Below are 26,567 nucleotides of genomic sequence, written 5' to 3' on the forward strand. Positions count from 1 at the left end.
GTAAGAGAAAGTGAGCATATAGCAGGTAAATAACAGTTCTGATTTTTTTTTTTCTTTTTATAGTTTGGGCCTATTCATCCAGCAAGAGAAGGATGCTTTAAAGTAGATTTATCAGAGCTTGACACCACAAAATTAATATACACTGTTCAAAAAAAGAAAAATAAAAAAATCACTCTGTAGTCATGCTATTACGCAGATTTTAGAACCTTTGGCTATTATTCTTGTATTGTTTGTATAGACAATACTCACATCCTACAGGTGGTAACACCTACCTGTATAAGTCAAATAGATGACACTAAGGAACACAGCACCTGCAGCTAGTGATACACCCAAAAAGAAAAGGGTCTGGAACTCTTGTTTTGTTAATCGGTCTCTCAGATACTGCAAGAAAGCATAAGCTTGCAGCAACGCAAAGACACCTAATTAAAGAAAAGGGTCATAAAATCAACAAAGCAGTTTTCCAAGGCTATTTAAAAACTTTCATTCGAAAGAGCTTCATCGAATGTCCTGTACCATTCATATCAAAGACTAGTTATTTCATTTAGCCAACATTTCCTTTGTCAAATGACAGTTGCCCAACTAATACATCCAAAAAATTCTGTGACTTTTTTTGTTTTTAAATCATCAGACTCCTCAAACATGTACCAGGCCGAAGGGGGAAAAAATCCCATTTGAGTAACAAGCCAGTTTAACACATTAAGTTCCTCCCTTTTCCCTATATTTTAGGGGGGTTTTCTGGGGTGGAGGGAAGTAATTTTTAAAAATCATGGAAAAACAATTCTCCGATTTGTTTTGCTGAAGGATACAAAGACTTAGGATCAGGATAATCTTGATATATAGTTAGTATTTATAACTGAGTAATAAGATGTGACCTTAATTACACATTTAGACAAGATTCTAAATTAGCATCAGGGCTCACGCCAAATTATGGCATCTTGGCATTTGAGAAACCAGCAGAAGCTGGGAAGTCTTTCTCATCTTTTCTGTTTGTTCTCCCTTGAGGCAGGTCATAAAATAATTCTGACTTTCCTGTAAGTAGGTTATAAGATCCTCATTCCAGAGGGGTCCTTCTACTACCCAGAGGAAAAGATGAAGACACAAGAGACACCAAGAATAATATGAACAAATAGGCCTTAAGTTCTTCCCAGTCTATTGCCATTAGATCATACTTCTCTTTGTCCAATCTTATTTCTACATGATCGTCCACTCTTCATCAAACCTAAGCATAAAAATAGTTTTCCTGCCTTTTAAAAATGTTCACTTCTGAAGACTTTTGTGTCATGTAAAATTTATGCTTTTCTCTTAATCTGTCTTTCGTTAGACATAACAATCTTTTCTCCCCTACACTAGTAAATACAAAGGTGAGTGCTAAGATATACAAAACTAAAGGAGTAATTGCAAAAACGGATTCTCAAAAAGTACAAAACATGATACAAAAACATTAAACATAAAACTTTGAACAAAGAGGGTGTAAGAATCCTCAACCATCTAGAACATTAATTTTAAAAAATAAATTTAATTCTAAGGGTTGTTTTTTTAAAAGTCCATTTTACAATGGTTAAATAAGTATTATCAAAGATTTAGAGTTTAGGAAATGTTGTAATACATATGTGTAAAGACAGGTGACTGTGTATCTACATAGACATTCTATTCATTATTGTGTACACAACACTAAATACACATCTCTCTGTGTCTCAAATTACTACTTGGTAAAGTGATGCCATCCATTCAGAAATCTAAGTATAACAGTAAGTTAGTGATTCTTAACTATTCTGGGAAGATGGGGATTAATTCAGACTCCATTGAGAATCTGATAATAAACTCTATAGAAACACCATGTCTGAAAGTTATATATTGCTATCTACATAATATCAGTGTACAGATGTTACAAATAAAATAACTACCCACAGACTTCCAATGGGTCATAAACCTTGCAATGAGAATCTCTGACAAAATTTTTATCTACAGATTTCCCATAATTGTGACTCAGATTACTTTGGTTGTCATTGCAACAACTAAAATGATCAAAAACTGTCATCTCTTGGAAGACTGCCAATCACATGTCCACATATTCTTTAGAAGAAGGAAAATACGTATTTTTTCATACCTGCAGCTGCCATGTGTTCACTTGTTCTGATTGGCTGGAATCCCACAAAAGGTATCTGCATGGATAATATTAAACCCACAATGTAGAAAGTGCTATATGCTATAAAGACAAAATAGGAAACAAGGACAATTTACTACTACCATTAATTACCTAAAACATAAAAGTATATGTAAATCCTGTTTTTTAGTAAAGTATTAACTGAACTTAAGAACAGAATCTTGAAATGACTTTTATTAGATGTACATTTGTTAACCATATATTACAGATTGTGAATATTCTATCCATTTTCAAAAAAATTAGTACTGTATTTTGCAGATCATTACAAGTTTGTGAGACTTGTGTTGCATTCCTTTCCCAGAAATGGAATCAAGTTTGTTTTGATCTACCATTAGTAATCATTAATATGACTCAAGCAGCTAAGTAATATATAAATAAAATTAAGTAAATACCAGTCCTATTGGCATTAATCCAAAATACACATGACTTAATACTCATCACCACTGCCAGCATGTGTGAATACCTGCTACTGTCTCAAAAGCTCTCAAGTATTTCCTACCTTTTTATTATCCCATAATACTTTGTATAGTACTGAGTTAAATAAATTCATATGTCCACTAAGTTTTCTGTAATTAAAGAACTAAGTACACAGAAGTCAAGCCATTATACACACCAGCTACTGAATTTAGCATCTAATAAAGGAAACTCACTTCTTTTCACACTAAGTATATTACAGTATTCTCGTCAATCTAAATTAAGTTTGTCAATCTAAATGGACAAGGAAACTGGGGAGGGATTTACAATTTGTGTCAAATACTTGGTTTATATGCACAGACCACTGTTAGGCAACTGATTAGAGAGAAAGTATCTGAAGTCACGGAAACTAAAAATTCAGTAGAAATAAAGATAAAGCCCATCTGAAATAAGTCAAAGTAAAAACTAGTCCATTTATACAGGATTACACATCATTTATACATATTATACATAACTTAATTATACATCATTTAATGCATATCATTTAATAGTTTTTGGCAAATAAACTATCAAAAACAAAGATTGGGGGTACATTTAAGAATACACAATATTTGCGTATCCTATATACTGCGTAGCAAAGACGACTGCACACACTTTCCTCCTCATTCAACTTAGATGAGAAAGAATATTGATTTGCTTTTAAAAGAAACCCATCTAGAGAAGGTAAGTTATGGGCTACTGGTTCAAATATTAAGTTGCCTCACAATCTATATGATGAGATGACCATAGTGTTAGGAAGACAGTAAGAAGCTCATAAATTTAATAGGAAGGACCAAAGTAAGTAAATAAAGTTTCCATTGACCTCAAGCTAATGGAGGACCAGCTGTCTAGAGAAGACAACAGACATAATCCATCAGATAATGTTCTTTCCAAACACATTAATGTTGGAATGGAATTACCCTCTACGACATAGCCAAACCCAAATGTAATCAAAGTTAAATAAGAATTTCCCCATCACATGACCTGAAATGTCCACAAATTACAAATCAGCCTGTTGAAGCCCTGATAAAGGAGAGTTACAGAGGCAGAAGGAAAAAAAAAAAGAACCATGCATACTAAAGTATAAAGAAAATTAAAAACTGAGAACAAGATCACTATGTAATCCTGAACTACTTAACAGCAAAAGCTTCAGTTTCCTCACTACAGAATGTGGGTTGGACAAGACTTGTAGATCCCTCCCAGCAATTATAAACTAATATTCTATTATCAACAGGCCTTTCAGATATCCAGAGCTGAGAAGTCAAACCCTAGACAAACACAGAACACACAAAGGCACAACTAGAAATTGACTAGGCCTGAGAAAACCTTGTGTCATTTATGTTTTTATTATAGCTAAGTCTTATGTTGAAACACCACAACCACCTCTGAAACTGGATTTTTCTTCTAAGTACAAATAAACACTGAACGCTGTAACACTGTCACAGAATTTAGATTCAGTATAAGAAAGGATACAAACTGAATGAAAAAGCCCTCTTAAAAAACTGAGGTGAAAGTCACATTACATAACCATTTTAGAGAGAACAATTCAGGGGTGTTGAGTACACTCACAAGGTTGTGCAACCACTACCCCTCTATAGTCCCAAAGAATTTTCAGTGCCCTAAAACAAAACCCTACACTCATTAAGCTCTTACTACTCCACATTCTCTCCTATTTCCAGCCCATGATAACCACAAATCTGCATCTGTCTATACGGATAACTGGTTCAATCGTAAAGGTAATAGGTGTTGTTTTTGTCTTAAAGTAAAAAGTGAAGAAGTTTTCACCCTATTTATTTCCCTATAAGTCACATTCTCCAGAAATAATCACTAGCAGGTATATGGGCACACAAACACATATTCATACTCATATGCATACTTTCTCTCTCTTCAAATGGAGCCACACTTTGCTTGACAATGTAAAAATTTTAGCAATCACATTTGGTAACTATAGATGAAGTTTCCTTAGACATTTGTTCAAATTCATTTCCAGGCATAGTGGAAAAGAAGAGTAGACCTGACAACACTCTCAATTGAGCACTTCCATGCAACTTCTCAGAGACATTTACTGTCATTAGTAAAGCAGAAAACACTTTATACAGAAGCAAATGCACTGGAGGTTAAGTTAATAATAAGAATGATGGAGAGTTCAAGAAAAAGAAAATATTAAGAAATGAAAAAGCCCAGGTGGGACTTTAATTTGTATTATTTGGTAAACATAGGTTAATGCTAAATAAACTAATAGAAACAGACAAGTTTTAGACAGTATTTTACCTTGAAACTTCCTCTATCCCAATTAGTCTCATTCATACCTATTTACCAGCACCAATGAAACAAATTTGATAAATGTGATATCTGCAACAATCCAAACATAAGCATTTACTTTTAAAAGAACTGGACCCAAGTCCCTATGTTTCACATTTTTTGGATCACTGATCCTGAGATGTTTCATATTGGAGATACGTGTTTTATGTGATAGCACTCTTCAGTACATGGATAGACTGTTTGAACATCCCTTATCTAAAATGCTTGGGACCAGAAGTTTTTTGGATTTTTGGAATACTTGCATTATACTCAACAGTTGAGCATACCCAAACTGGTGATGCAAAACAGGAAACGCTCCAGTGAACATTTCCTTTGAGCATCATATTGGTGCGCAGAAAGTTTTGGATTTTCAAATTAGGCGTACTCAACCTGTACTTCCATTAAATAAAGTTGAAGATTGCTTGCCAGATAATATATCAAATACCACAAATACCTTGCTTAATACTGACTGCTCTGCTTGAATTTGTAAAATTACACATATATTGCTATAACTCAATTTAAATCTCATTTATAAATCTACATTTTAAGACATAGAAAATAAGAAATGAGATACATTTGAGTAAAAGAAATGGTGAAGTAACTCAATTCTTAAAAATAAACACAATCTTGGCCAGGCACGATGGCTCACACCTGTAATCCTAGCACTTTGGGAGGCCGAGGCGGGTGCATCACTTGAGGTTGGGAGTTCGAGACCAGCCTGACCAACATGGAGAAACCCTGTCTCTACTAAAAATACAGAAATTAGCTGGGCATGGTGGCACATGCCTGTAATCCCAGCTACTTGGGAGGCTGAGGTAGGAGAATCGTTTGAACTGGGGAGGCGGAGGTTGCAGTGAGCCGAGATCGCATTGCACTTCAGCCTGGGCAACAAAAGTAAAGCTCCATCTCAAAATAAATAAATAAACACAATCTCCACTGCAAAATGAAAACATGCGCTTTTTGCCAGACTTTGTACTATAGCATCTAATACATGTTCAGAAATTACCTCTTCAATTTATGCATTTAAACATTAACTTCAGTATGGTCAATATATTTTAAAAGCAGAAAATCCTATTAAGATCAATCCTATCCTCTAAGAGTCAGATAAATTGGTAAAAATCAGAGATGTAAACAAATGACCATAATATTGGGAAGGTCATGTGACATTTGGTGGGGGGAAAGGCTCTATACAACTTAAGATCTCTTCTCTTCTTGACATGGACAACGAAGAGGTAATTAATGTCTGGTACTGCTCTCTAGTGTTCTCAGAAGACCTCAACAAGACAAACCCATAGCCATCATTCTGTACCAATTCTCCTTCCAATGAACTCTTTTTTTTTTTTTTTTGAGACGGAGTCTCGCTCTGTCGCCCAGGCTGGAGTGCAGTGGCCGGATCTCAGCTCACTGCAAGCTCCGCCTCCTGGGTTCACGCCATTCTCCTGCCTCAGCCTCCCGAGTAGCTGGGACTACAGGCGCCCGCTAACACGCCCGGCTAATTTTTTTTTGTATTTTAGTAGAGACGGGGTTTCACCGTGTTAGCCAGGATGGTCTCGATCTCCTGACCTTGTGATCCGCCCGTCTCGGCCTCCCAAAGTGCTGGGATTTCCAATGAACTCTTTAAGAACCCTGACTAAACTACTATACCCATTTATTACAACTTTCTATCCATCCATGTAAACCTACTTTTCTTACCCTTCAAGTTAGAATAAAGCATTCCATCAAACTGGTGAGCTCTAAGGAAATGCATGATACCAATAGTGTTGTAAATCATTTATTACATCATGAAAATGTTATCATACTGCCATCCTGTGGATGCACAGTTACTGGCATTCATTACTGCAGATCATAATTCCAATGTGTGAGAAAAATTCCACAAAAAATTACCATTAGAAAGATATGTATATACATATACACACACACCTATTATTATTCTGTTTATTCTTAACCAAAGAAAATCTCTAATTTGGGACAGATGAGTAATAATCTCCTCAAAAGAACCTAAAGATGTCTACATTCTTGGAAGTATTTTATATCCAAGGGTGGGATGAGACTGATATAGAGAATATACCATAGCCCTTGACTTAATGTGCTCAAGTGAGTTATTTCATAAAAGAAAAGGTACTGAAAAATCTGACTCAAATTTAAATGAAATTTTAAGTATTGAAGAAGTTTGCTGTTCCCCAAAGCAATCTTTAAGTACCTTCTTTCTGACAAGGCATTACAGCTTAGGTTGACAGTACTCTTTACACTTTTAAGTTATCATTATACTTTTTATGTAAATAAAGTTAGAAAAGGTTATGCAAATACTATATTCCCATTATCTTTAACCCAAGTTAAATCACATTAGCATTTCTGAATTGCTTTGCTCTCTCTCAACCAAAATAGTATTAGCCAAAAGAAACACAACGGGTAAATACTTTAAAATCCAACCAATTTTGCTTTATTATAAACAAATACAATTACAGGCTTATGAAGGTTCTGAATACTAAAGATATTTTATTTCTTTGTAATCACTTTTGGTTAATGTGAACTCTGGTAGATATGCAGGGTAAAGAATAGTAAGAAACATGGATTAAAAAATAAAACAACAAAAAAACCCCACAAAACACTGATTCTTCTTGATCAGCAGAGAGAAATACCTGATTAACTTAACATTATGTATAATTATCATTATACATAATGATAAAAATCATCTCTCTTTTCCAAGGACAATGCTCATTATAAACTATGTTGAGAATGAATCACCGAAACTTTTATTTTACAAACTCCAGACTTGTAAAAGCAGCAAGAAATTACTTGTTCAAAACACTTCAGTAGAGACACTTAATCACAACATTTTTAAAACAGCAAGTGTGACTGGGTGCAGCGGTTCACGCCTGTTATCCCAGCACTTCGGGAGTTCAAGACCAGCCTGCCCAACACGGTGAAACCCCATCTCCACTAAAAATACAAAAATCAGCCAGGTGCGGTGGCATATGCCTGTAGTCCCAGCCACTCAGGAGGCTGAGGCAGGTAAACTGCTTGAACCCAGGAGGCAGAGGTTGCAGTGAGCCGAGATTACACCACTGCACTCCAGCCTGAGTGACAGAGTGAGACTGTCTCAAAACAAAACAAAACAAAACAAAAAACCAAAAACCGAAAACCAAACCAAAACAAAACAAAAAACTCAGCAAGTGTATCTTGTACTAACAATTAAAACGAAAAAAATAATGTATCAGGAAAAAACAATCTAAACAAAGTACATCTTGGTTTCATTTAATTCTGGCAATGGTTAATGAAATAATATTAAAATATAGTGAAATTACAAATGTACTGTGTGTGTGGATGTGTTTGGAGACTATGAAAAACTCATGGAATATATAATTTTTATGTAACTTAAGAGGTGTTAGGTAAAGATCCTCAGTAACTTCTAGAGCTAAGTAGTGACTATACCTAACAAATCAAGAAGCAGTAAAAACCAAATACCAGCAAATTTAATTCACTCATAAAGAAGAAAGTGAAACAAACACAAAATAAAAAAAGATTTAAACCACAGGAAATCACAAATCCTGTCACCACAAGTCATGCTACCACTGAAAATGTTTTGGTTCTTCTCAACACATCCTTTTCTTTCTTTCTTTCCCCCTTTTCTTTTCTTGAGACAGTCTCTTTCTGTTGCCAGGCTGGAGTGCAGTGCCATGATCTCGGCTCACAGCAACCTCCGCCTCCCGGGTTCAAGCGACTCTCCGGCCTCAGCCTCCAGAGTAGCTGGGACTACAGGTGCGCGCCACCAAGCCCAGCTAATTTCTGTATTTTAGAGATGGGGTTTCACCAGGTTGGCCAGGATGGTCTCGATCTCTTGACCTCGTGATCCAACGCGCCTGGCCAACACATCCTTTTCTTAATGTCGACTACTACTGTAGTAGGCTCCTAAATTCATTTAACTGATATCACCAAGAATTCATAACTACTTCTATGCAGGAGTTAATTCTTCTGGACTATGAAACACACGTCTCAATGGGAAGAATAGACCTTTAAAGGAAATCTCACTCGGGTCTATTCTTCTAGATAATAAGAGTACCAAGTGATTTATCAGGTCTTTTTGGCTTGGAGAACATGAAGACTGTTTCTAGTCACTGAAAAAGCCTTTTTGATCAGGCCAATGATTATTGCTACAACATAGGTGAGATCCTTGCTCTAAATAGCCTGAGTTTTAATACAAGGAGATACTGGAGGACCAATCCTTGTGAACTACACATTGAGTTATATCAGCAGCATAGGTGGCGCAAGCAATACCATCTTCCCTTTGTGTTTGAACTTTCAGTTGCCCCCAACCCCAATAACCTCTAAAATATCCACTGGCAAAGCTGCAAAGAAGATCCATAAATACCGTAAACCGATCTGAGGAAAATCCCATCTCTTTTCCCCAATAAATAGCTTCAGTACCTGTTACAAACACTTATCTTGAAAACTCACTTTATGTAACCAACACTGAAACTTCTAATTTTAAATGAAAATCTATGGAAAAAATGGTGGGGGGGAGGGGAATGCAGTTATTATAGTCCCGTTAGCCTGTCTGCTCTTGGCTCACTTACCTTGAAGGTACAACAAAAAGTAAAGGCAAAACAATTAATGCAAATAATATATTCCATCTGTAGAAGAGTAATCTCTTGTCTTGATAAAACTTTATCTGCCACAAACATAAAACTGTACAGTGTCTTATTGTTTTCAATACCTTAGATCAAAACCATTAAAACTACTTGTTTAATTACATACGGAATATCACTGTAAATAATGGGGTGTAATCCCAAATATTTTGTGGCAATAAAACTTAGCTATACTAAATAAAATGCTACTGGGCACAGTGATTCATGCCTGTAATCCCCACACTTTGGAAGGTTGAGGTGGGAGGACCATTTGAGCCCCGGGAGTTCGAGACCACCCTGGGCAACTTAAAAAGATCTCCTCTACCATTTCTACAAACAACAACAACCCCACCCCCCGCCTCCAAAAAACAACAACAAGAAATCAACATTTTATTTGCTATAAACTCTGTACATGTTTGACTTTTTCAACTATACACACTTATTCAATTATATACATTTGTATTAGTCTGTTCTCACACTGCTGATAAAGACATACCTGAGACTAGGTAATATATAAAGAAAAAGAGGTTTAATGCTCACAGTTCCATGTGGCTGAGGAGGCCTCACAATCAAGGTGGCATGCAAGAGAGAAATGAAAACCAAGCGAAAGGAGTTTCCCTGTACAAAACCATCAGATCTTGTGAGAGTTATTATTCACCACCAGGAGAAGAGTATGGGGAAAACCACTCCCATGTATCATTTCCCACTGAGTCTCTCCACAACATGTGGGAATTATGAGAACTACAATTCAAGATGAGATTTGGGTGGGGACACAGCCAAACCATACATTCTGCCCCGGCACCTCCCAAATCTCATGTCCTCACATTTCAAAACCCATCATGCCTTCCCAATAGTCCCAAAAGTCTTAACTCTTTTCAGCATTAACACAAAAGTAAAGAGTCCAAAGTCTCATCCAAGACGAGGCAAGTCCCTTCTGCCTATGAGCCTGTAAAATCAAAAGCAAGTTAGTTACTTCCTAGATACAATGGAGGTACATGCACTGGATAAATACACCCATCCCAAATGGGAGAAATGGGCCAAAATAAAGGCGCTGAAGATCCCATGCAAGTCCAAAATCCAGTGGGGCAGTCAAATCTTAAAGCTCCAAAATGATCTCCCTTGACCCCATGTCTCACATTCAGGTCACGCTGATATAAGAGGTGGGTTTCTACAGTCTTGGGCAGCTCCGCCCTTGTGGCTTTACAGGGTACAGCCTCCCTCCTGGCTGCTTTCATGGGCTAGCATTGAGTGTCTGCAGCTTTTCCAGGCGCATAGTGCAAGCTGTCAGTGAACCTACCATTCGGGGGTCTGGAAGACGGTAGCTCTCTTCTCACAGCTCCACTTGGCAGTGCCCCAGTGGGGACTTTGTGTGGGGGCTTCAAGCCCACATTTCCCTTCCCCACTGCCCTAGCAAAGGTTCTCTTTGAGGGCCACCCCACCCCTCCAGCAAACTTCTACCTGGACATCCAGGCACTTCCATACATTCTCTGAAATCTAGGTGGAGGTTCCCAAACCTCAATTCTTGACTTCTGGGCACCTGCAAGCTCAACACCATGTGGAAGCTGCTAAGGTTTAGGGGTTGCAACCTCTGAAGCCATGGTCTGACCTGTACCTTAACCCCTTTTAGCCACAGTTAGAGCAGCTGGGACACAGGGCACTAAGTCCCTAGGCAAAACACAGCAGGGAGGGCCCTGGGTCTAGCCCATGAAACCAGGTTATCCTCTTACGCCTCTGGGCCTGTGATGGGAGGGGCTGCTGCAAAGGTCTCTGACATGCCCTGGAGACATTTCCCCCATTGTCTTGGCATTATCAGTTGGCTCTTTGTTACTTAATGCATATTTCTGCAGCCTGCTTCCATTTCTCCTCAAGAGAATGGGTTTTGCTTTTCTATTGCAGGCAGCCTGCAAATTTTCCATCACATTGGCAGGCTGCAAATTTTCCAAACTTTTATGCTCTGTTTCCCTTTTAAAAAGGGAATGTTTTTTAACAATACCCAAGTCACCTTTTGAATACTTTGGTGCTTAGAAATTTCTTCCACCAGATACCCTAAATCATCTACCTCGAGTTCAAAGTTCCAAAAATCTCTAGGGCAGGGGCAAAATGCCACCCGTCTCTTTGTTAAAACATTACCAAGAACCACCTTTACTCCATATCCCAAAAAGTTCCTCATCTCCATCTGAGACCATCTCAGCCTGGATTTCATTGTCCACATCATTATGAGCATTGTGGTCAAAGCCATTCAACAAGTCTCTAGGAAGCTTCAAACTTTCCCACATTTTCCTGTCTTCTCCTGAGCCCTCCAACTGTTCCAATATCTGTCTGTTACCCAGTTCCAAAGGTGATTTCACATTTTCGAGTATCTTTTTGGCAGTGTTCCACTCTACCAGTACCAATTTACTGTATTAGTCTGTTCTCACACATACCTAAAACTGGGTAATTTATAAAGAAAAAAAGTTTTAATGAATTCACAGCTCCACGTGGCTGGGAGGCCTCACAATCTTGGTGGAAGGTGAAAGGCACACCTTACATGGCAGCAGGCAAGAGAGAAATGAAAACCAAGAGAAAAGGGTTTCCCCTTATAAAACCATCAGATCTTGTGAGACTTACATGGAACAGTATGAGAGAAACCACCCCCATGATTCAATTATCTCCCACTGGGTTCCTCCCACAACGCATGGGAATTCTGGGAGTTACAATTCAAGATGAAATTTGGGTGGGGACACAGTCAAACCATATCAACATTTATTATCAAATTTTAAAATTATCAAAAAAACACCTAGTACAGGTTATATTTTAATTGCTAGTTTGCACTTTATAACACACAAGTGTTATTTCTCCATTACGTTTCTCACAACCAAAAATAGCTGAAAGTTTATTTTTACTTAAAAAAAAAAAAAAAAAAAAGGAACATTCCTTAGATTCACACTGGGGTTTTACGCCCTCAGTCTTAATACAGTAATCACGTCTCCTATCCTCTTGAACTCTTTTGTCTATCTGGCTATTCCTCCATAACTTTAACACCAACAACAAAAGCAAACACTTATATAGTACTTTTTTGTGTTCATCTATTATTAAGCACCTTTCATATATTAACCTATAACTCATTAATCCTTAATCTGTAAGGTAATAACTATTATTGTCTTTATTTGACCCACGAGGACATTAAGGCCTAAGGACATCAAATGACAGCAATTTGTCCAAAGCTACACAGTAGTAAGGGAGCAAGAATTGTATCCTAGTAGATTGACTCTGGAGTATGTACTCTTACCCTCAATGTCATGATACCTTTTATTTATGGTTACATTACCACAAATTTTAAGTCTGCTTCTATACTATTCTGTCTTCTCAAGATCAAGACTTATCTCTAAAACTTTTAAAAGAACATGGTTAAAGTCCAAACTGATTTTCACAAATTTTTCCCTATTTCCATTTTGATCATATGCTATTAAATTGATTACACTGTATAATATACACTCCTTACAGGAAGGTTTTTTTATTCATCTTTGTATCATAATAGCTAGCACAAAACACAGTATTTATTTTTTCAACACTTAATAAACATATGGTGAGTGAAATTTGCTTTAATTTCCTCAATAGTACAGTAGAATTAGACAAAATAAATTTCAGAACTTCCAGCCCTTGTATCCTGGAATTTTTTTTTTTTTATCCTGGATTTTTTACATGCAATCTTTTTGTTTTTTCTAAGTTAAACTAACATTAGCTGTGTTCTGTTTACAGCTGCCAAGTATAAATGTGACTCCTAATAATTTGGTTTTACTTTTAATGTACTCAATAATTGGATTATTTCTTTATTCACAAAATATATAATGCCCATAATAATCTGTACAGAACTAAAGTAGGTAGTATGTTTATAAAACTTTACTTTTAATGATGGTTCCCAGCAGGTATCATCCAAAAAATACATTTTAGATGTAATATGAAAAACAACTGTTACTCTCCTCACATCACTGCAGAAAAAATAGACAATACCATAAACAAGCTGTTCTAGTGACATTTCAAAAGCATTCATCAATATTAGAAACTGATTTCTTCTCTGTGCTTAAATTACTGACCTAATCTAGTTAATGCAGCCCTTGAGGTAAAATTCCTATTTCTATAAACTAAAAACCAAGTCTCATTTATTATAAACTTAACACATACTCATTGTACGTATTTGGAAAGCAGAAAATTTGGAAAGCAGCAAGAAGTATGAAAAAAAAAAATCACTGGTAATCCTTACTGTCTGCTTTTTATTAACATTTTCCCATGTCATCAAAAACTCAAAAAGATTAAATTTAAAGGCTGCATAATATTCCACATGGCAACATTGCAATTAAAAAATCATTCCCCTATTGGTCATTTAAGTTAGTTCCATATTTTCACAATTACAATTTATACCACAGTAAATATCCCTAAATTTGTATTCATATCTTATAATTTCCTTATGACATGAACACAAAGTATGATAAGCTTTAATCAAATTAGAAAGCTTAAATCACTTCACATCCCATCAGTTTTACTGTGATTTCTTCCAAGAGCCATTCTTTCTACAAATGCAACATAAGGTTTGGGTGTTCCTCTTAAAACAGTAGAATCCTATGCATAACATAATTTTTAAACATTTACTTCCCAATATAGTGAAATTCACCAAGTCAAAAATATCTCCTAACAGAAAATTAAATTTTTCCTCCCAAAATTTCAAGTAGAGACGGCCTCCCATCTCAGCTTTTCTTACACCTCCCTTGCTCAATTCCCATGCCACTCTTCTACCACTATACATCCACATTACCTCCCATGTGCCTCCTTTTCCACGTGAATAAACTCTGACAGTTTTCTGTGGTTGTGTTACAATTGATTTTAATGACACATGCAAAAATCTACTCAAAGAGGACACAATTTTTTCATAATTATTTAAAATAATTCAAGTCATTTAATTCAACACTTAGAAAACAACTCAACTTTTAATTAATATAATTATGAGTTTGATATTTATCAATCATTAATTTTTTTACCTAAACATTTGTGCTCAAGGGGATGGAGAACAAAAGACAAAGGATGTTACGTGCCAAAATCAAATAACTTTATATACAAACACTTTACAGTGCTTCCACAGTTTTAAGACCATTAAATTAGGAGAAACTGAACTTAAATCCTGACACACTCTGGATGAAAGAAGAGCAACACTTGCTCTATCATACTACTTTCCATCCATTTACAAGTAAACCCTATGAAAGTAGACTAGAAATCATCAAAATACTCCCAGATAATTATAAGTAAAAGAAACAAGTTGGGGTAGAGTGGAGAATTTGGACATTATGAACATTAGCTTTATACACACATACATCCCTAACCCATTTTATTTTTCTTTCTTCTCAAAATACTCTCAAGAGTCAACCAAAGTAGTATGAATTTCATATTTTTCCAGAATGACCAAAAAAAAAAAAATCCCAGTTACCAAATACAAAGGCCTTTCTCAAATTCTAATCCTTTGAAATCTTGGTGCTAAGGTTAAAGGGGAGTTGGATACTGCCTGAATTTTAAACTTTTACGTAGAATATACTTCCATCTCACCATTTTAACAATATACTTATTGGACTACTTCTGACATCTCCTTTGACTCTTCTTCCTGAATCATGGCATTTCATAACGTGTACTCAATTTTCTCTCTCTTGTATTCCTCTGACCATTCAATTCTCAAGATCCCAGACTTTTAAAATTAAACAAAACAACAACAAAACACCCTCTTAGTTCCTTCACTGTAACCATTTAACTTAAAAAAAAGCTTAATCTGTTATTTATTATTCTCCTTTCTGGATCCCAACTACTGTTTATAGTGTTTTTGGGGTACAGAAATACATAGGTTTATGCATTTCAACAGTAAGGTTATTTGTTTATATGAGAGGCACACAGATTTGGTGTATTTTAGCATCATGGGCCATTCATTCAGTCATTCACGCAATCACAGACAGGTCTCCTTCTGTCACCCAGGCTGGAGTGCAGTGGCAAGATCATAGCACAATGCAGCCTTGAATTCCTGGACTCAAGTGGAACTCTAGCCTCAGCCTCCTGAGTAGCTGGGATAAGAGGTGTGAGCTACTATGGCTGGCTCATTATAGGCTTTAACGCCAAAATGTGAGTTCAAGCTTCAGCCCCATTATTAGCTACATGATATTTAGCAAATTATGTCTCTTCTTGTTTCCACATCTGTAAAATGAAAATAATAGTACCTACCCTTACAGTATCCAATGAAAAAAGTATGCTGAAATGGCTATAAATATAATATACTATGCTTTTGTTGTTGTTTGAGATACAATTAATATACTATAAAATTATCTTTTAATAACCTATCAAGTAATGGTTTTTGGTGTATTCACAAGGTTGTGTGGCCATCACTACTATCTAATTCTAAAATATTTCCTCATCCACGAAAGAAATCCCATATCCATTAATAGTCACAACTCTCCTCTCCTCTCCCCCTCCTAAATTCCCAGGCAACCACTAATCTACTTTCTCTTTCTTTTTTTTTTTTTTTTTTTTTTTTTTTGAGACGGAGTCTTGCTCTGTCGCCCAGGCTAGAGTGCAGTGGCCGGATCTCAGCTCACCGCAACCTCTGCCTCCTGGGTTCACGCCATTCTCCTGCCTCAGCCTCCTGAGTGGCTGGGACCACAGGCGCCCACCACCTCGCCCGGCTAATTTTTTGTATTTTTAGTAGAGACGGGGTTTCACCGTGTTAGCCAGGAGGGTCTCGATCTCCTGACCTCGTGATCCGCCCGTCTCGGCCTCCCAAAGTGCTGGGATTACAGGCTTGAGCCACCGCGCCCGGCCAAATCTACTTTCTCTTTCTATGGATCTGCCCATTCTGGACATTTCCCAAAAACTCTACTTTCTGTTTCTACAGATTTGCCTATTCTGGACATGTCACACTAACAGAATCATATACTATGTGGCCTTTTATGTCTGGCTTTTTTACATAATGGCATAAAGTTTTCAAGGTTCATGTTGTAGCATGTATCAGTATTTTATTCCTTTTCATGGCTTAATAATACACCACTGTATGAATATACCATATTTTATGGTTTCATAAAGTTGATAGACATTTGGGTTGTCTTCATTTTTGGCCATTATGCACAATAAACTCTGCTGTTAACATTCACATAGAAGCTTTTGTATGAATATATGTTTTTGGTTCTCTTGGGTAAATACCTAGGAGAGGAACTGCTTGGTCACATGATGAATCTATGGTTAACTTTTGAGAAATTGCCAAGCTACTATGCTTTTGAAAATGAACTTAAGATTTATCTTTGTGTTATTGTTTTCCAACATTATTAGAATAGAATTATATTATTTTACTAAGACACTGGTTTCAGTTCACAATTGCTCTCAGTTCCTTCGACCCATAAAAGTTCTAACCCTATCATGGAAAATGAGATCTAAGGTGAAAATATCATCTACCGCTAAGCATCACAGTGAAAATACTGTTTTAAAACTTGTAGAGAAAAATGAACATTTTTCTAAAGACAACAGAGACTCAATCTATTAGTACATTATCCAAAAAAGAGCTTTTGAAAGCTTATTAAACTGCTTACTTTGAGGATGTCAATCTCTTACAGTAAGTTGAATTCGATATAAAAAAATGTGAATGATTTTCATGATAAAAATTCCCATTCCCCAAAATTAAGGGGAAGAAAAAGAGCTGACAAATATTAAACCCAGACTAATTTCTCCCCCCCCCCAAAAAAAAAACCAAAAAAAACAAAAACTTACCAAGGAAAAGTTGATGACAAAGCACTTCCATAAAAATGTCTGACCTTCTTATCAATATAAACAGCAAAATGAACACAAAATTATTTTTACCTTTACATGCATAATATTGACCAAATAGAAATATCTCTTCAATAAAAAGAATGTATACAAAACATCTCTTAGCTGACAGATGTCAAAAATCATATTACTTACCTATGTAGACTCTTTTGCTGTATCTCTGCATCAGTAACAACACAAATACATGCAGTGGAATCAGATTGATGATAAATACATAACCACCCCAAGCAGAGACCTATATGAAAAGAAGTGCTAAGTTAAATTTATATTTTTACTTTTTAAAAATAAGTATATTTAGGAATCTAAACATACAATGAGCAAATATAAACATTAAGATTTTAGCAATTTTGAGAAATGCTTAAATAAGAGCTTACTAACCTATAAAGAACGTATTCCTCAATTTTATTGATCATTAAAATAACACGATCCCACAAATCCAATATGCTTTTCCAAATGCACTGGAGAAATGTTCAAACTAAACTAGATTTAATAGAAAAGCTGAGAGTATTATAATTTGTGAATTGTCAGTAAACAGGCTGTCATAGAGACAAGGAGTTTTAGGATATAGATAATAAATTTTGAAAATAAAGTTTTTACTTCACCCACTTTTTATAACAAATTTGTTGTAAGAAAGTTCACTGAGAGTAAGAGCAATGAAAGGACTCACTGACAACTAAAAAAAATTCAGATGACATGAATATGCTTTGAGATTCTCAAAAAAGTGCTAGCTGGGCATAAATTTTTTTCTTAAAAATGGATTTATACAAAGCAAGATCCCATTTTAATGTTTGGCTTATACAATATACACTATTTAGCCAGAATAACTGAGGATGTTTTTGGTCTACATTAATGAATATTCTAAACAGAATCTCCATTCTCAACCAATAGAATTAATTTTTTGGTACACTAAATAATAGGTAATAAGCTCTTGTTAATATCAAAGCTCTCAGATGTCCTCTAATAATTAGAGCCTGTCTTGAAAGGTTCATTTGTATCAACAGTCACGTTAGCAGACTACAGGCCAGCACATCTATTCCAATAATGCTGCTCTTACCTAAAATATTTCAGAACCCCTTGTGGAGAACTGCCATCAGTTTTCCACACATACACCAGTTTTCTGCCTTGGTCACATGGTATTTTTCACAAAAAACAATGTTACTCTAATGGAGCGCCAGTCCTAACTGAAAGACTTCTGACTACTTTCAGAATTTAAGCCTAAATTTGAAAGAGAACAAGTTTGATATTGCTAAGTACAACTACCCAGAATGTGCCCCAGGCTCTAACCACTTAAAAGGAGCCACGGATAACTTGGGTGCACATATTCTATGACATTTGTTTAAAAATTAAAAAAAGATTAGCTCAAATTATCATTAATTTTCAGAAGACTACTATATAGGTTACGGTATAGAAAAAAAGAGAAAGAAGAATAAAGAGGTAATATTGCACCCTAATCCTAAGAAACCTGTTTAAAAAAATATGTAGGTGGGCCAGGTGCGGTGGCTCACACCTGTAATCCCAGCACTTTGGGAGGCCGAGGCAGGCGGATCATGAGGTCAGAGATCAAGACCATGGTAAAACCCCATCTCTACTAAAAATACAAAAAATTAGCCGGGCACAGTGGCGGGTGCCTGTAGTCCCAGCTACTCGGGAGGTTGAGGCAGGAGAATGGCGTGAACCCAGGAGGCGGAGCTTGCAGTGAGCTGAGATCACACCACTGCCCTCCAGCCTCGGTGACAGAGCAAGACTCCGTCTCAAAAAAAAAACAAAAAGTAGGTGGCCGAGCACATTGGCTCATGCCTGTAATCCCAGCACTTTGGGAGGCTGAGGCAGGCAGATCACCTGAGGTCGGGAGTTCGAGATCAGTCTGATCACATGCAGAAACCCCGTCTCTACTAAAAATACAAAAATGAGCCAGGCCTGGTGGCACAGGCCTATAATCCCAGCTACTTGGGAGGCTGAGGCAGGAGAATCGTTTGAACCCAGGAGGCAGAGATTGCGGCGAGCCGAGATTGTGCTGAGCTGAGATTGTGCCATTGCACTCCAGCCTGGGCAACAAGAGCCAAATTCCATCTCATTAAAAAAAAAAAAAAAAAAAAAAGGAGGTAAATTTACAGGTTAACCTAGAGGATATGACCATTATTTCAGTAATGACTCTAGGTACCTACTACTTTAAGGCTGAAAATTGAGTATAATATCAATATGCTACCTTAGCTACTCTCTTCACTCAAGAACAAAGAAAAGCTGAAACCAATCTGAAAGTAAATCTGATGTTCTGAAAAGTACTTGCTGATCTTATGCATGATCTTTAACTACAGTGATTTATTTCTTTTCGGATCCACATAAATTCATTTTAAGAGTTTTCCTTCATTTACTTGAAGGAGTGAAATGAAAGCAAATGGGCCAGAATAACATTCTTTCTACAACCTTTTCTCATTCCGTTTCTCCTTTTAGTTAACTCTTTACTTAGGTTATCCTTTTCAACAAGACTTCCAATTACTCTTATTTCTCTGCTCTAAGTTCTCTTCACTAAACTGTTTAGATAATGACTGTTAAAAACTCAGATTATTTTAACATTAAACAGTTACCTAGTCAACTCCAATATGGAAAAACTAATTTTTAATATCACATTTAAAATTGAGTGTTAAGTAAAAGTTTATTTCATCCAAACATAGCTCCATGCTCGATATACGACAGGCAAAATTTCCTATTCTTTTTGAGTATGCAATCTAACTTGGAAAATATTTTACTTGTCAGAGCTATTTGAAAAATAAAGCTAGGGGCCGGGTGCCGTGGCTCACACCTGTTATCTCAGCACTTTGGGAGGCTGAGACAGGCAGATCGCTTGAGGTCAGGAGTTTGAGACCAGCCTGATCAACACAGTAAAATCCTGTCTCTACTAAAAATACAAAAATTAGTCGGGCATAATGGCACACATCTGTAATCTCAGCTACTTGGGAGACTGAGGCATGAGAATAGCTTGAACCCAGGAGGCAGAGGTTAGAGTGAGCCAAGATCGCACCACTGAATTCCAGCCTAAGCGACAGAGCCAGACCCTGCCTCAAAAAAAAAAAAAAATAATAATAATAATAATAATAATAAAATGAATAAAGCTACGAAGAATAGAAAATAAATTTAAGTCATTAAAAAGTTAAAACAGGCACAGCGGCTCTCGCCTATAATTCCAGTGCTTTGGGAGGCTAACATAGGAGGATTGCTTGAGGCCAGGAGCTTAAGACCAGTCTGGGCAACAGAGTGAGGATCTGTCTCTACAAAATATTTTTAAAAATTAGCCAGGCGTGGTGGCACATGCTTGTAGTCCTGGCTGCTGGGGAGGCTGAAGTGGGAGAATCACTGAAGTTCAAGAATTCAAGGTTATAGTGAGCTATGACTGCACCACTGCACTCCAGATTGGATAACAGAGACAGACACTCTCTCTGAAAAAATAAATGACAGGCCAGACGTGGTGTCTCATGCCTGTAATCCCAGAACTTTGGGAGGCCAGGGCCGGCAGATCATGAGGTCAGGTGTTCAAGACCAGCCTGGCCAACATGGTGAAACTCCGTCTCTACTAAAAATACAAAAATTAGCCAGGCGTGGTGTTGGGTGCCTATAATCCCAGCTACTCGGAAGGCTGAGGCAGGAGAATTGCTTGAACCAGGAGGCGGAGGCTGCAGTGAGCTGAGATTGTGCCACTGCACTCCAGCCTGCGCAACAGGGCAAAACTCTGTCTCAAAATAAATAAATAAATAATGAATATAATCTTTAAAAATTAAAAAAAAAATTCTTAATAAAATGTTTAAGTATTTTGAAGTGGTACATTTGAAAACATTTTGCTTCACTTGCTGCAAATATTTTACTTGAGGGTTAAATATTAGCCCTCTCCATCAAAGCATGTGTATACAGGACCTGTGAGTAGGAGAAGGAAAGAGGATGGTAGTAATGAAAGATCACATTAAACAAAATAAAAATCCTATAGACTTCAGGAGAAAAGAGAACTGTTTTAACCTCCAAAGACCTATTAGACTTCATGTAGTCTCAAATATGAAATCTTACCATATAGAAATAGGATAAGCAGCAGCACATTGTCCAAAAAACTGACCCAGTTTTTACGGATTTTACCTAAAAAATAAAAGTAACTGATATAATAAAAATGCTTACAAATGCTCTTGTGGAATTTTAAAAGTTAAATGTTTGGTAACCACGTGCTACAAAAAGTCAAGGTTATTTTTAAAAGTACTGTGGTTATTCAGATATGCAGACGTACTTAATATATGTGTTTATAACACTGAGCAGCACACTGAGACATTTTAAGAATAGCTCTCATTCTCTGTTATGCACGTTATGTTATTTAAAAGAATCACCTTTTAAAAAACAAATTACATTTTTTTCATTTTCTGCAAAGTCTCTTGCCCTCACTGATATCCACACACCATGCCACAGGTCACCATGGCCACCTCCCACCCCTTTTCCTTAAGTGTCTACATTCCAGAGTGGTCTTTTGCTTGTTCAGCAGTGCCAAACCAGTTCAATGGGCTGAACCACACCCTATGCAACGAGGTGTGAAAACCTTCCAAGTTTGCCCTTTCTTGGGTACCCTCCCTCAGCCTTAGGATACCATAGAGAGTTTCCTTCTATTTTAGTTACTCTTTTATCATAATTAATACCTCTTTCTCTCTCCTAACCGAACCCAGACTGCTATAATCTATTACAATAAAACCAAGGTATATTTTACAACCACTAAATACAGTTCATATCCTGAAACTTCCTCAGGCTCAATCCAACTGGCTGAAAGAGAAAAGTAAATGAAACATATTTTTCAGTATTTACTAATACACAGAAAACTTTGCTAGGCTATGTTGGACACAAACTAAAACTCAGTCCTGTACTAGGGAGATAAGATACAAAGGCAAGAACCTGAGTCAAAGCATAATATAAAAGAGGCCCTATGGTGAGTATAAACACTGAGTACCAAAAGGTCCTTATAGAGCCTGAATGCCAAAGTCAGGAAAGCAGTTCTGGCTGGGATAAAATCACCAGAAGCTTTACTGAGGTGGTGGTTTTGGGCAGAACTTTGAGGGCAATGAGGCAGGAAAGATGCAAGGCATCCAATCAACCACCCACAGTGAATTCAGTAGCAGGCACAGATAGAAGAAGTAGAGGTGTGGAATTTAAAAATTTTAAGCCCACAAAAAGCTCACAATCTAGAGGAAGTAAATTGAAAAGCAAGTAATCAATATACTATATTTCATAGAATCTATGGCCATCACTCATAACATACATCCTAATTTCAGAGATGTCAAAATCTGTGGAGAAAGTATACATTTTAGGATTGATGAAAGGTGCTATATATCAAGTGCTATAATAGAGGTAGGTATCAGAAACGAAGTGCTATGAAAACAGAAATGAGAATAACAAAATCTACGTAAAAGAATGGTCAAAATGTCAAAGGAGGCACTGAAGAATTATAAACAAGGAGAGAGGGATCAATAACCAAAAGGGGAAAATAGCAACACCTGCGAATACAGAAAACAACAGCTGAGCTACTCAGAAGGAACTGAAAAGACTTTAGGAGAAAAGTTAGGACTTTGTAAGTGTGGTATTATGATATATGGACTTCTGTCCAGTTTGTGGCTCGTAATTCCCCTTGTTACAGAATCTCTCTCTCTGAACTTCTCCTACTCACTTTTCACTTCTCCACTTGGCAGGGCTCTAATTTGATTTTGGGTCATAAGACCCTCTATTTCAGAGAGTGTTCTGTCCCATACCTGGAGGAAGGAATGCTGCACAGAGAGGCCAAGAAGAATCTGAACAGTAGGCTTTGCTAAGTTTAGGTCACACTCTTTTTGTCCAGTCACATTTTGACGAGGGTGTCCATGCTTCAATCATGGACAACCAATAAAGTCTCCATAAAAGGCCCAAGGACAGGGTCTGCTGAACTTCCAGACAGTTGAATACAAGGAGGCTGACAGGAAGGTGATCAACAACTCATCCATGTACCAGGATGAAGGTGCACCCCAACTCCATAAGAACAGAAGCTCCTGCACTTGGGACTCTTCCAGATCTTGTCCTACATATCTCTTCATCTGGCTGTTTACCTGTATAATTTAGGATATCTTTCATAATAAGCCAATAAATTGAACTAAGTGTTTCCTTGAGTTCTGTTGGCCGATCTAGCACATCAATCAAATCTGTGAAGGGGGGCTGGGCCCGGTGGCTTATGCCTGTAATTCCAGCACTTTGGGAGGCCGAGGCGGGCAGATCACAAGGTGAAGAGGTTGAGACCATCCTGGCCAACATGATGAAACCCTGTCTCTACTAAAAATTCAAAAATTAGCTGAGCATGGTGGCGGGGCGGGGTCCCAGCTACTCAGGAGGCTGAGGCAGGAGAACCACTTGAACCAGGGAGGTAGAAGCGACCCGAGATCGTGCCACTGTGTTCCAGCCTGGGGACAGAGTGAGATTCCGTCCAAAAAAAAAACCTTGAGGGGGTGATGGGAATCCCTAATTTCAGCTGGGCTATCAGAAGTTCTAGAGGCCTGGACTTACAACTGGTGTCTGGGGGCATAAGCTGGGATGGTGTGCTGGGGACAGGCCCTCAACCTATGGGATCTCATGCTTTCTCCAGGTAGACAGTGTCAAAAATGATTTGGAGGACACCGGCTGGTGTCTGCAGCAGAATTAACTGCTTGGCAATGGGGAGAAATCGCCAAATATTTTGAGGTCACATGAGTCTTCTGTACTGATGATTACTGTTTTGGTGTGAAAGCAGAGAAAAAGTACGGATTGAGTTTTTTTCCCAGACAGTAAGTCATGCTCACCATTTGGTCTTCTTTTACACATATTAAGGAGTCCAGTAGTAGAAGCTTTGAAATAAGAAAATTGCATGTTCAGATAAGCTATTTTTTAAAATAACACAGGTAAGCTTCAACCCAAAACTACAAGACATGCAAAGAAACAAAGTGTGACCCAAATTTGGACACGTATAGGTTGGGGAAGGGGACACGGTTGATAAAAACTAATTTTGAGTGGGCCCAGATGTTGGAGTTAGAGGATAAAGACTCTAAAACAGCTGTTACATGTTCAAGGAACTAACGAATACTATATTAAGAAAATTAAAGAAAAATATAACAGAAATTTCCATATAGAATATATACATATTCTCCTATACATGGGAGAAATAAGAATGAACTAGAAATTTTAGAGCTGAAAAGCGTAATAAATGGAATAAAAAATTCATTAAGTAGGCTTAACAGCAAATTTGAGATGGCAGAAGAATTAGTGGGCATGAAGATAGGTCAACAGAAAGTATCCAACCCAAAGAACAGAGAAGTTCAAGAAAGGAGAGGCTACGAAGACAGACAGATAAAAACATGTAAAGAAACAATTACAACTTCCCAAATTCTAAGGTAAGCACTAATCTACAGATCCATGAAACCCAAGAAGCCACCAAACATAATAAATACAGAGAACTACACCTAGACAAACTGTAGGCAAAGTACTGGCAGATAAAGACAGAGCAAAGTTGAAAAGAGAAAAAAAAAAAAAAACCCCACAGGGAAGTAACGATACGATTGACTTTGCATCAGAAAAAAAATTTTGACAGAAGGCAGTGGTATGACATACTCACAGTGTTAAATGAAAGAGAAAATTATCAAGTGTTAAATGAAAGAGAAAAGTATTGAAAGTAATGGGAAAAATCACAATTACTTTTGCAGCAACCTAATACATTCTTACACAACTATCCTTCAAAAAGGAAGGCAGGTGAGGATTCTGGGAAGACAGTGAAAGAAGCAGCAACAGAAATCAGCTCCCCACCTAGACAATAACTGCTCGGGCAGAATCAGTCTGATGTGAGGAAACTTGTCCTCCAAGTATTGAGGTTCTGCACTCTGATCACTGATTGCTGCTTTTTGTCATAGAAGAGCAGACAAAGAGGTATCACCCTTGCACTTTCGCCCCATTGTTGCAAGCCCCTCCTCCTCTGGCTGAAGTGACTGACAGGGGATTTAAAGGGCTGGCACTTCTTTCCCCTCCATTTTTCTGCTTTTCCCCACTTTGGAAACCAAATACTGAAGACTATGACATCCAAAATCAACCATATATATGAAGAAATATATGACGGGAAATTAGAAAGTCACTGCGAATACCCTGGAGAAGGTGTAGGCTTTTACAAATGGGCAATAAGGACATGAAAATATGCTCAACATTACTGCTCATTAGGGAACTACAAATAAAACTCCAAGATGCCACCTCACACCCATTAGGATGGCTACTATCAAAAGAACCAGAAAATAACATGTGTTGGCAAGAACTGGGAAAAATTAAACCTTTGTGCAGTGTTGGTAGGAATGTAAATGGATACTGCTGTTGTGAAAAACAGTTTGGCATTCCCTCAGAATTTAAAAATAGAATTGACATATGATCCAACAATTCCACTACAAGGTATACACTCAAAATAATTAAAAGCAAAGTCTTGGAAAGAGATTTGTATAACCACTCTCAAAGTAGCTAAACTATAAAAGTATCCATCTGCAGATGAATCAATAAGCAAAATATGGTATATACATACAATGGAATATTATTCCACCTTAAAAAGGAAGAAAATCCTGACATGCTACAACATGGATAAACCTTGAAGACATTATGCTAAGTGAAACAAGCCAGTCACAAAAAGACAAATACTATATAATCCTATCTATGTGAAGTATTTAATCAAAATCATAGAGACAGAAATTTGAATGGTGGTGCCAGGGGCTGAGAGGAAGGTAGAAAGGGGAGATATTGTTTAATGTGTATAGAGTTTCATTTTTGCAAAATAAAGAGCTCTGGAGATGGATGGTGGTGACAGTTGCATAATCAATGTACTTAATGCCAATAAAGTATATACTTAATGATTAAAACATTCATTTTATGTCATGTCAATTTTACCCTAGTTCAAAAAAACTGGGGGACAAATGAAGGCAAAATTGAAAAATTCCATTACAGCAGATTTGCTCTAGAAAAAATATTAAAGAAAATCCTTCAGGCTAAAAGGAAATTATAACAAATGGAAACTCAGATCACGGGACAGAATAAAGAATACTGGAAATGGTAAATATGGAGTATATAGAAGACTCTCTTGATTGTTTTCTTAATAATTGTAAATTATATGAATATAAATATAATCAGTGTTGTTAGGTAGATAACATACATAGATATAATAC

The 26,567-nt window shown here is 37.0% G+C and overlaps 1 protein-coding gene across 1 annotated transcript in view; it reads right to left on the bottom strand.

Moving 5' to 3' along the window:
• The window catches only part of STT3B (STT3 oligosaccharyltransferase complex catalytic subunit B), a 104,607-nt gene that overhangs the window by 20,328 nt on the left and 57,712 nt on the right, over positions 1-26,567 (bottom strand). Inside the window, exons 4-7 of the mRNA XM_023192293.2 lie at positions 21,418-21,483; positions 17,500-17,599; positions 2,108-2,206; positions 273-419 (exon numbers count right to left, since the gene is read on the bottom strand). Coding sequence (XP_023048061.1) covers positions 273-419; positions 2,108-2,206; positions 17,500-17,599; positions 21,418-21,483 — 412 coding nt within the window. The remainder of the gene's footprint in view (positions 1-272; positions 420-2,107; positions 2,207-17,499; positions 17,600-21,417; positions 21,484-26,567) is intronic.

This window comes from Piliocolobus tephrosceles, chromosome 2 (assembly GCF_002776525.5).
Source record: "Piliocolobus tephrosceles isolate RC106 chromosome 2, ASM277652v3, whole genome shotgun sequence".
Taxonomy (NCBI): Eukaryota; Metazoa; Chordata; class Mammalia; order Primates; family Cercopithecidae; genus Piliocolobus; species Piliocolobus tephrosceles.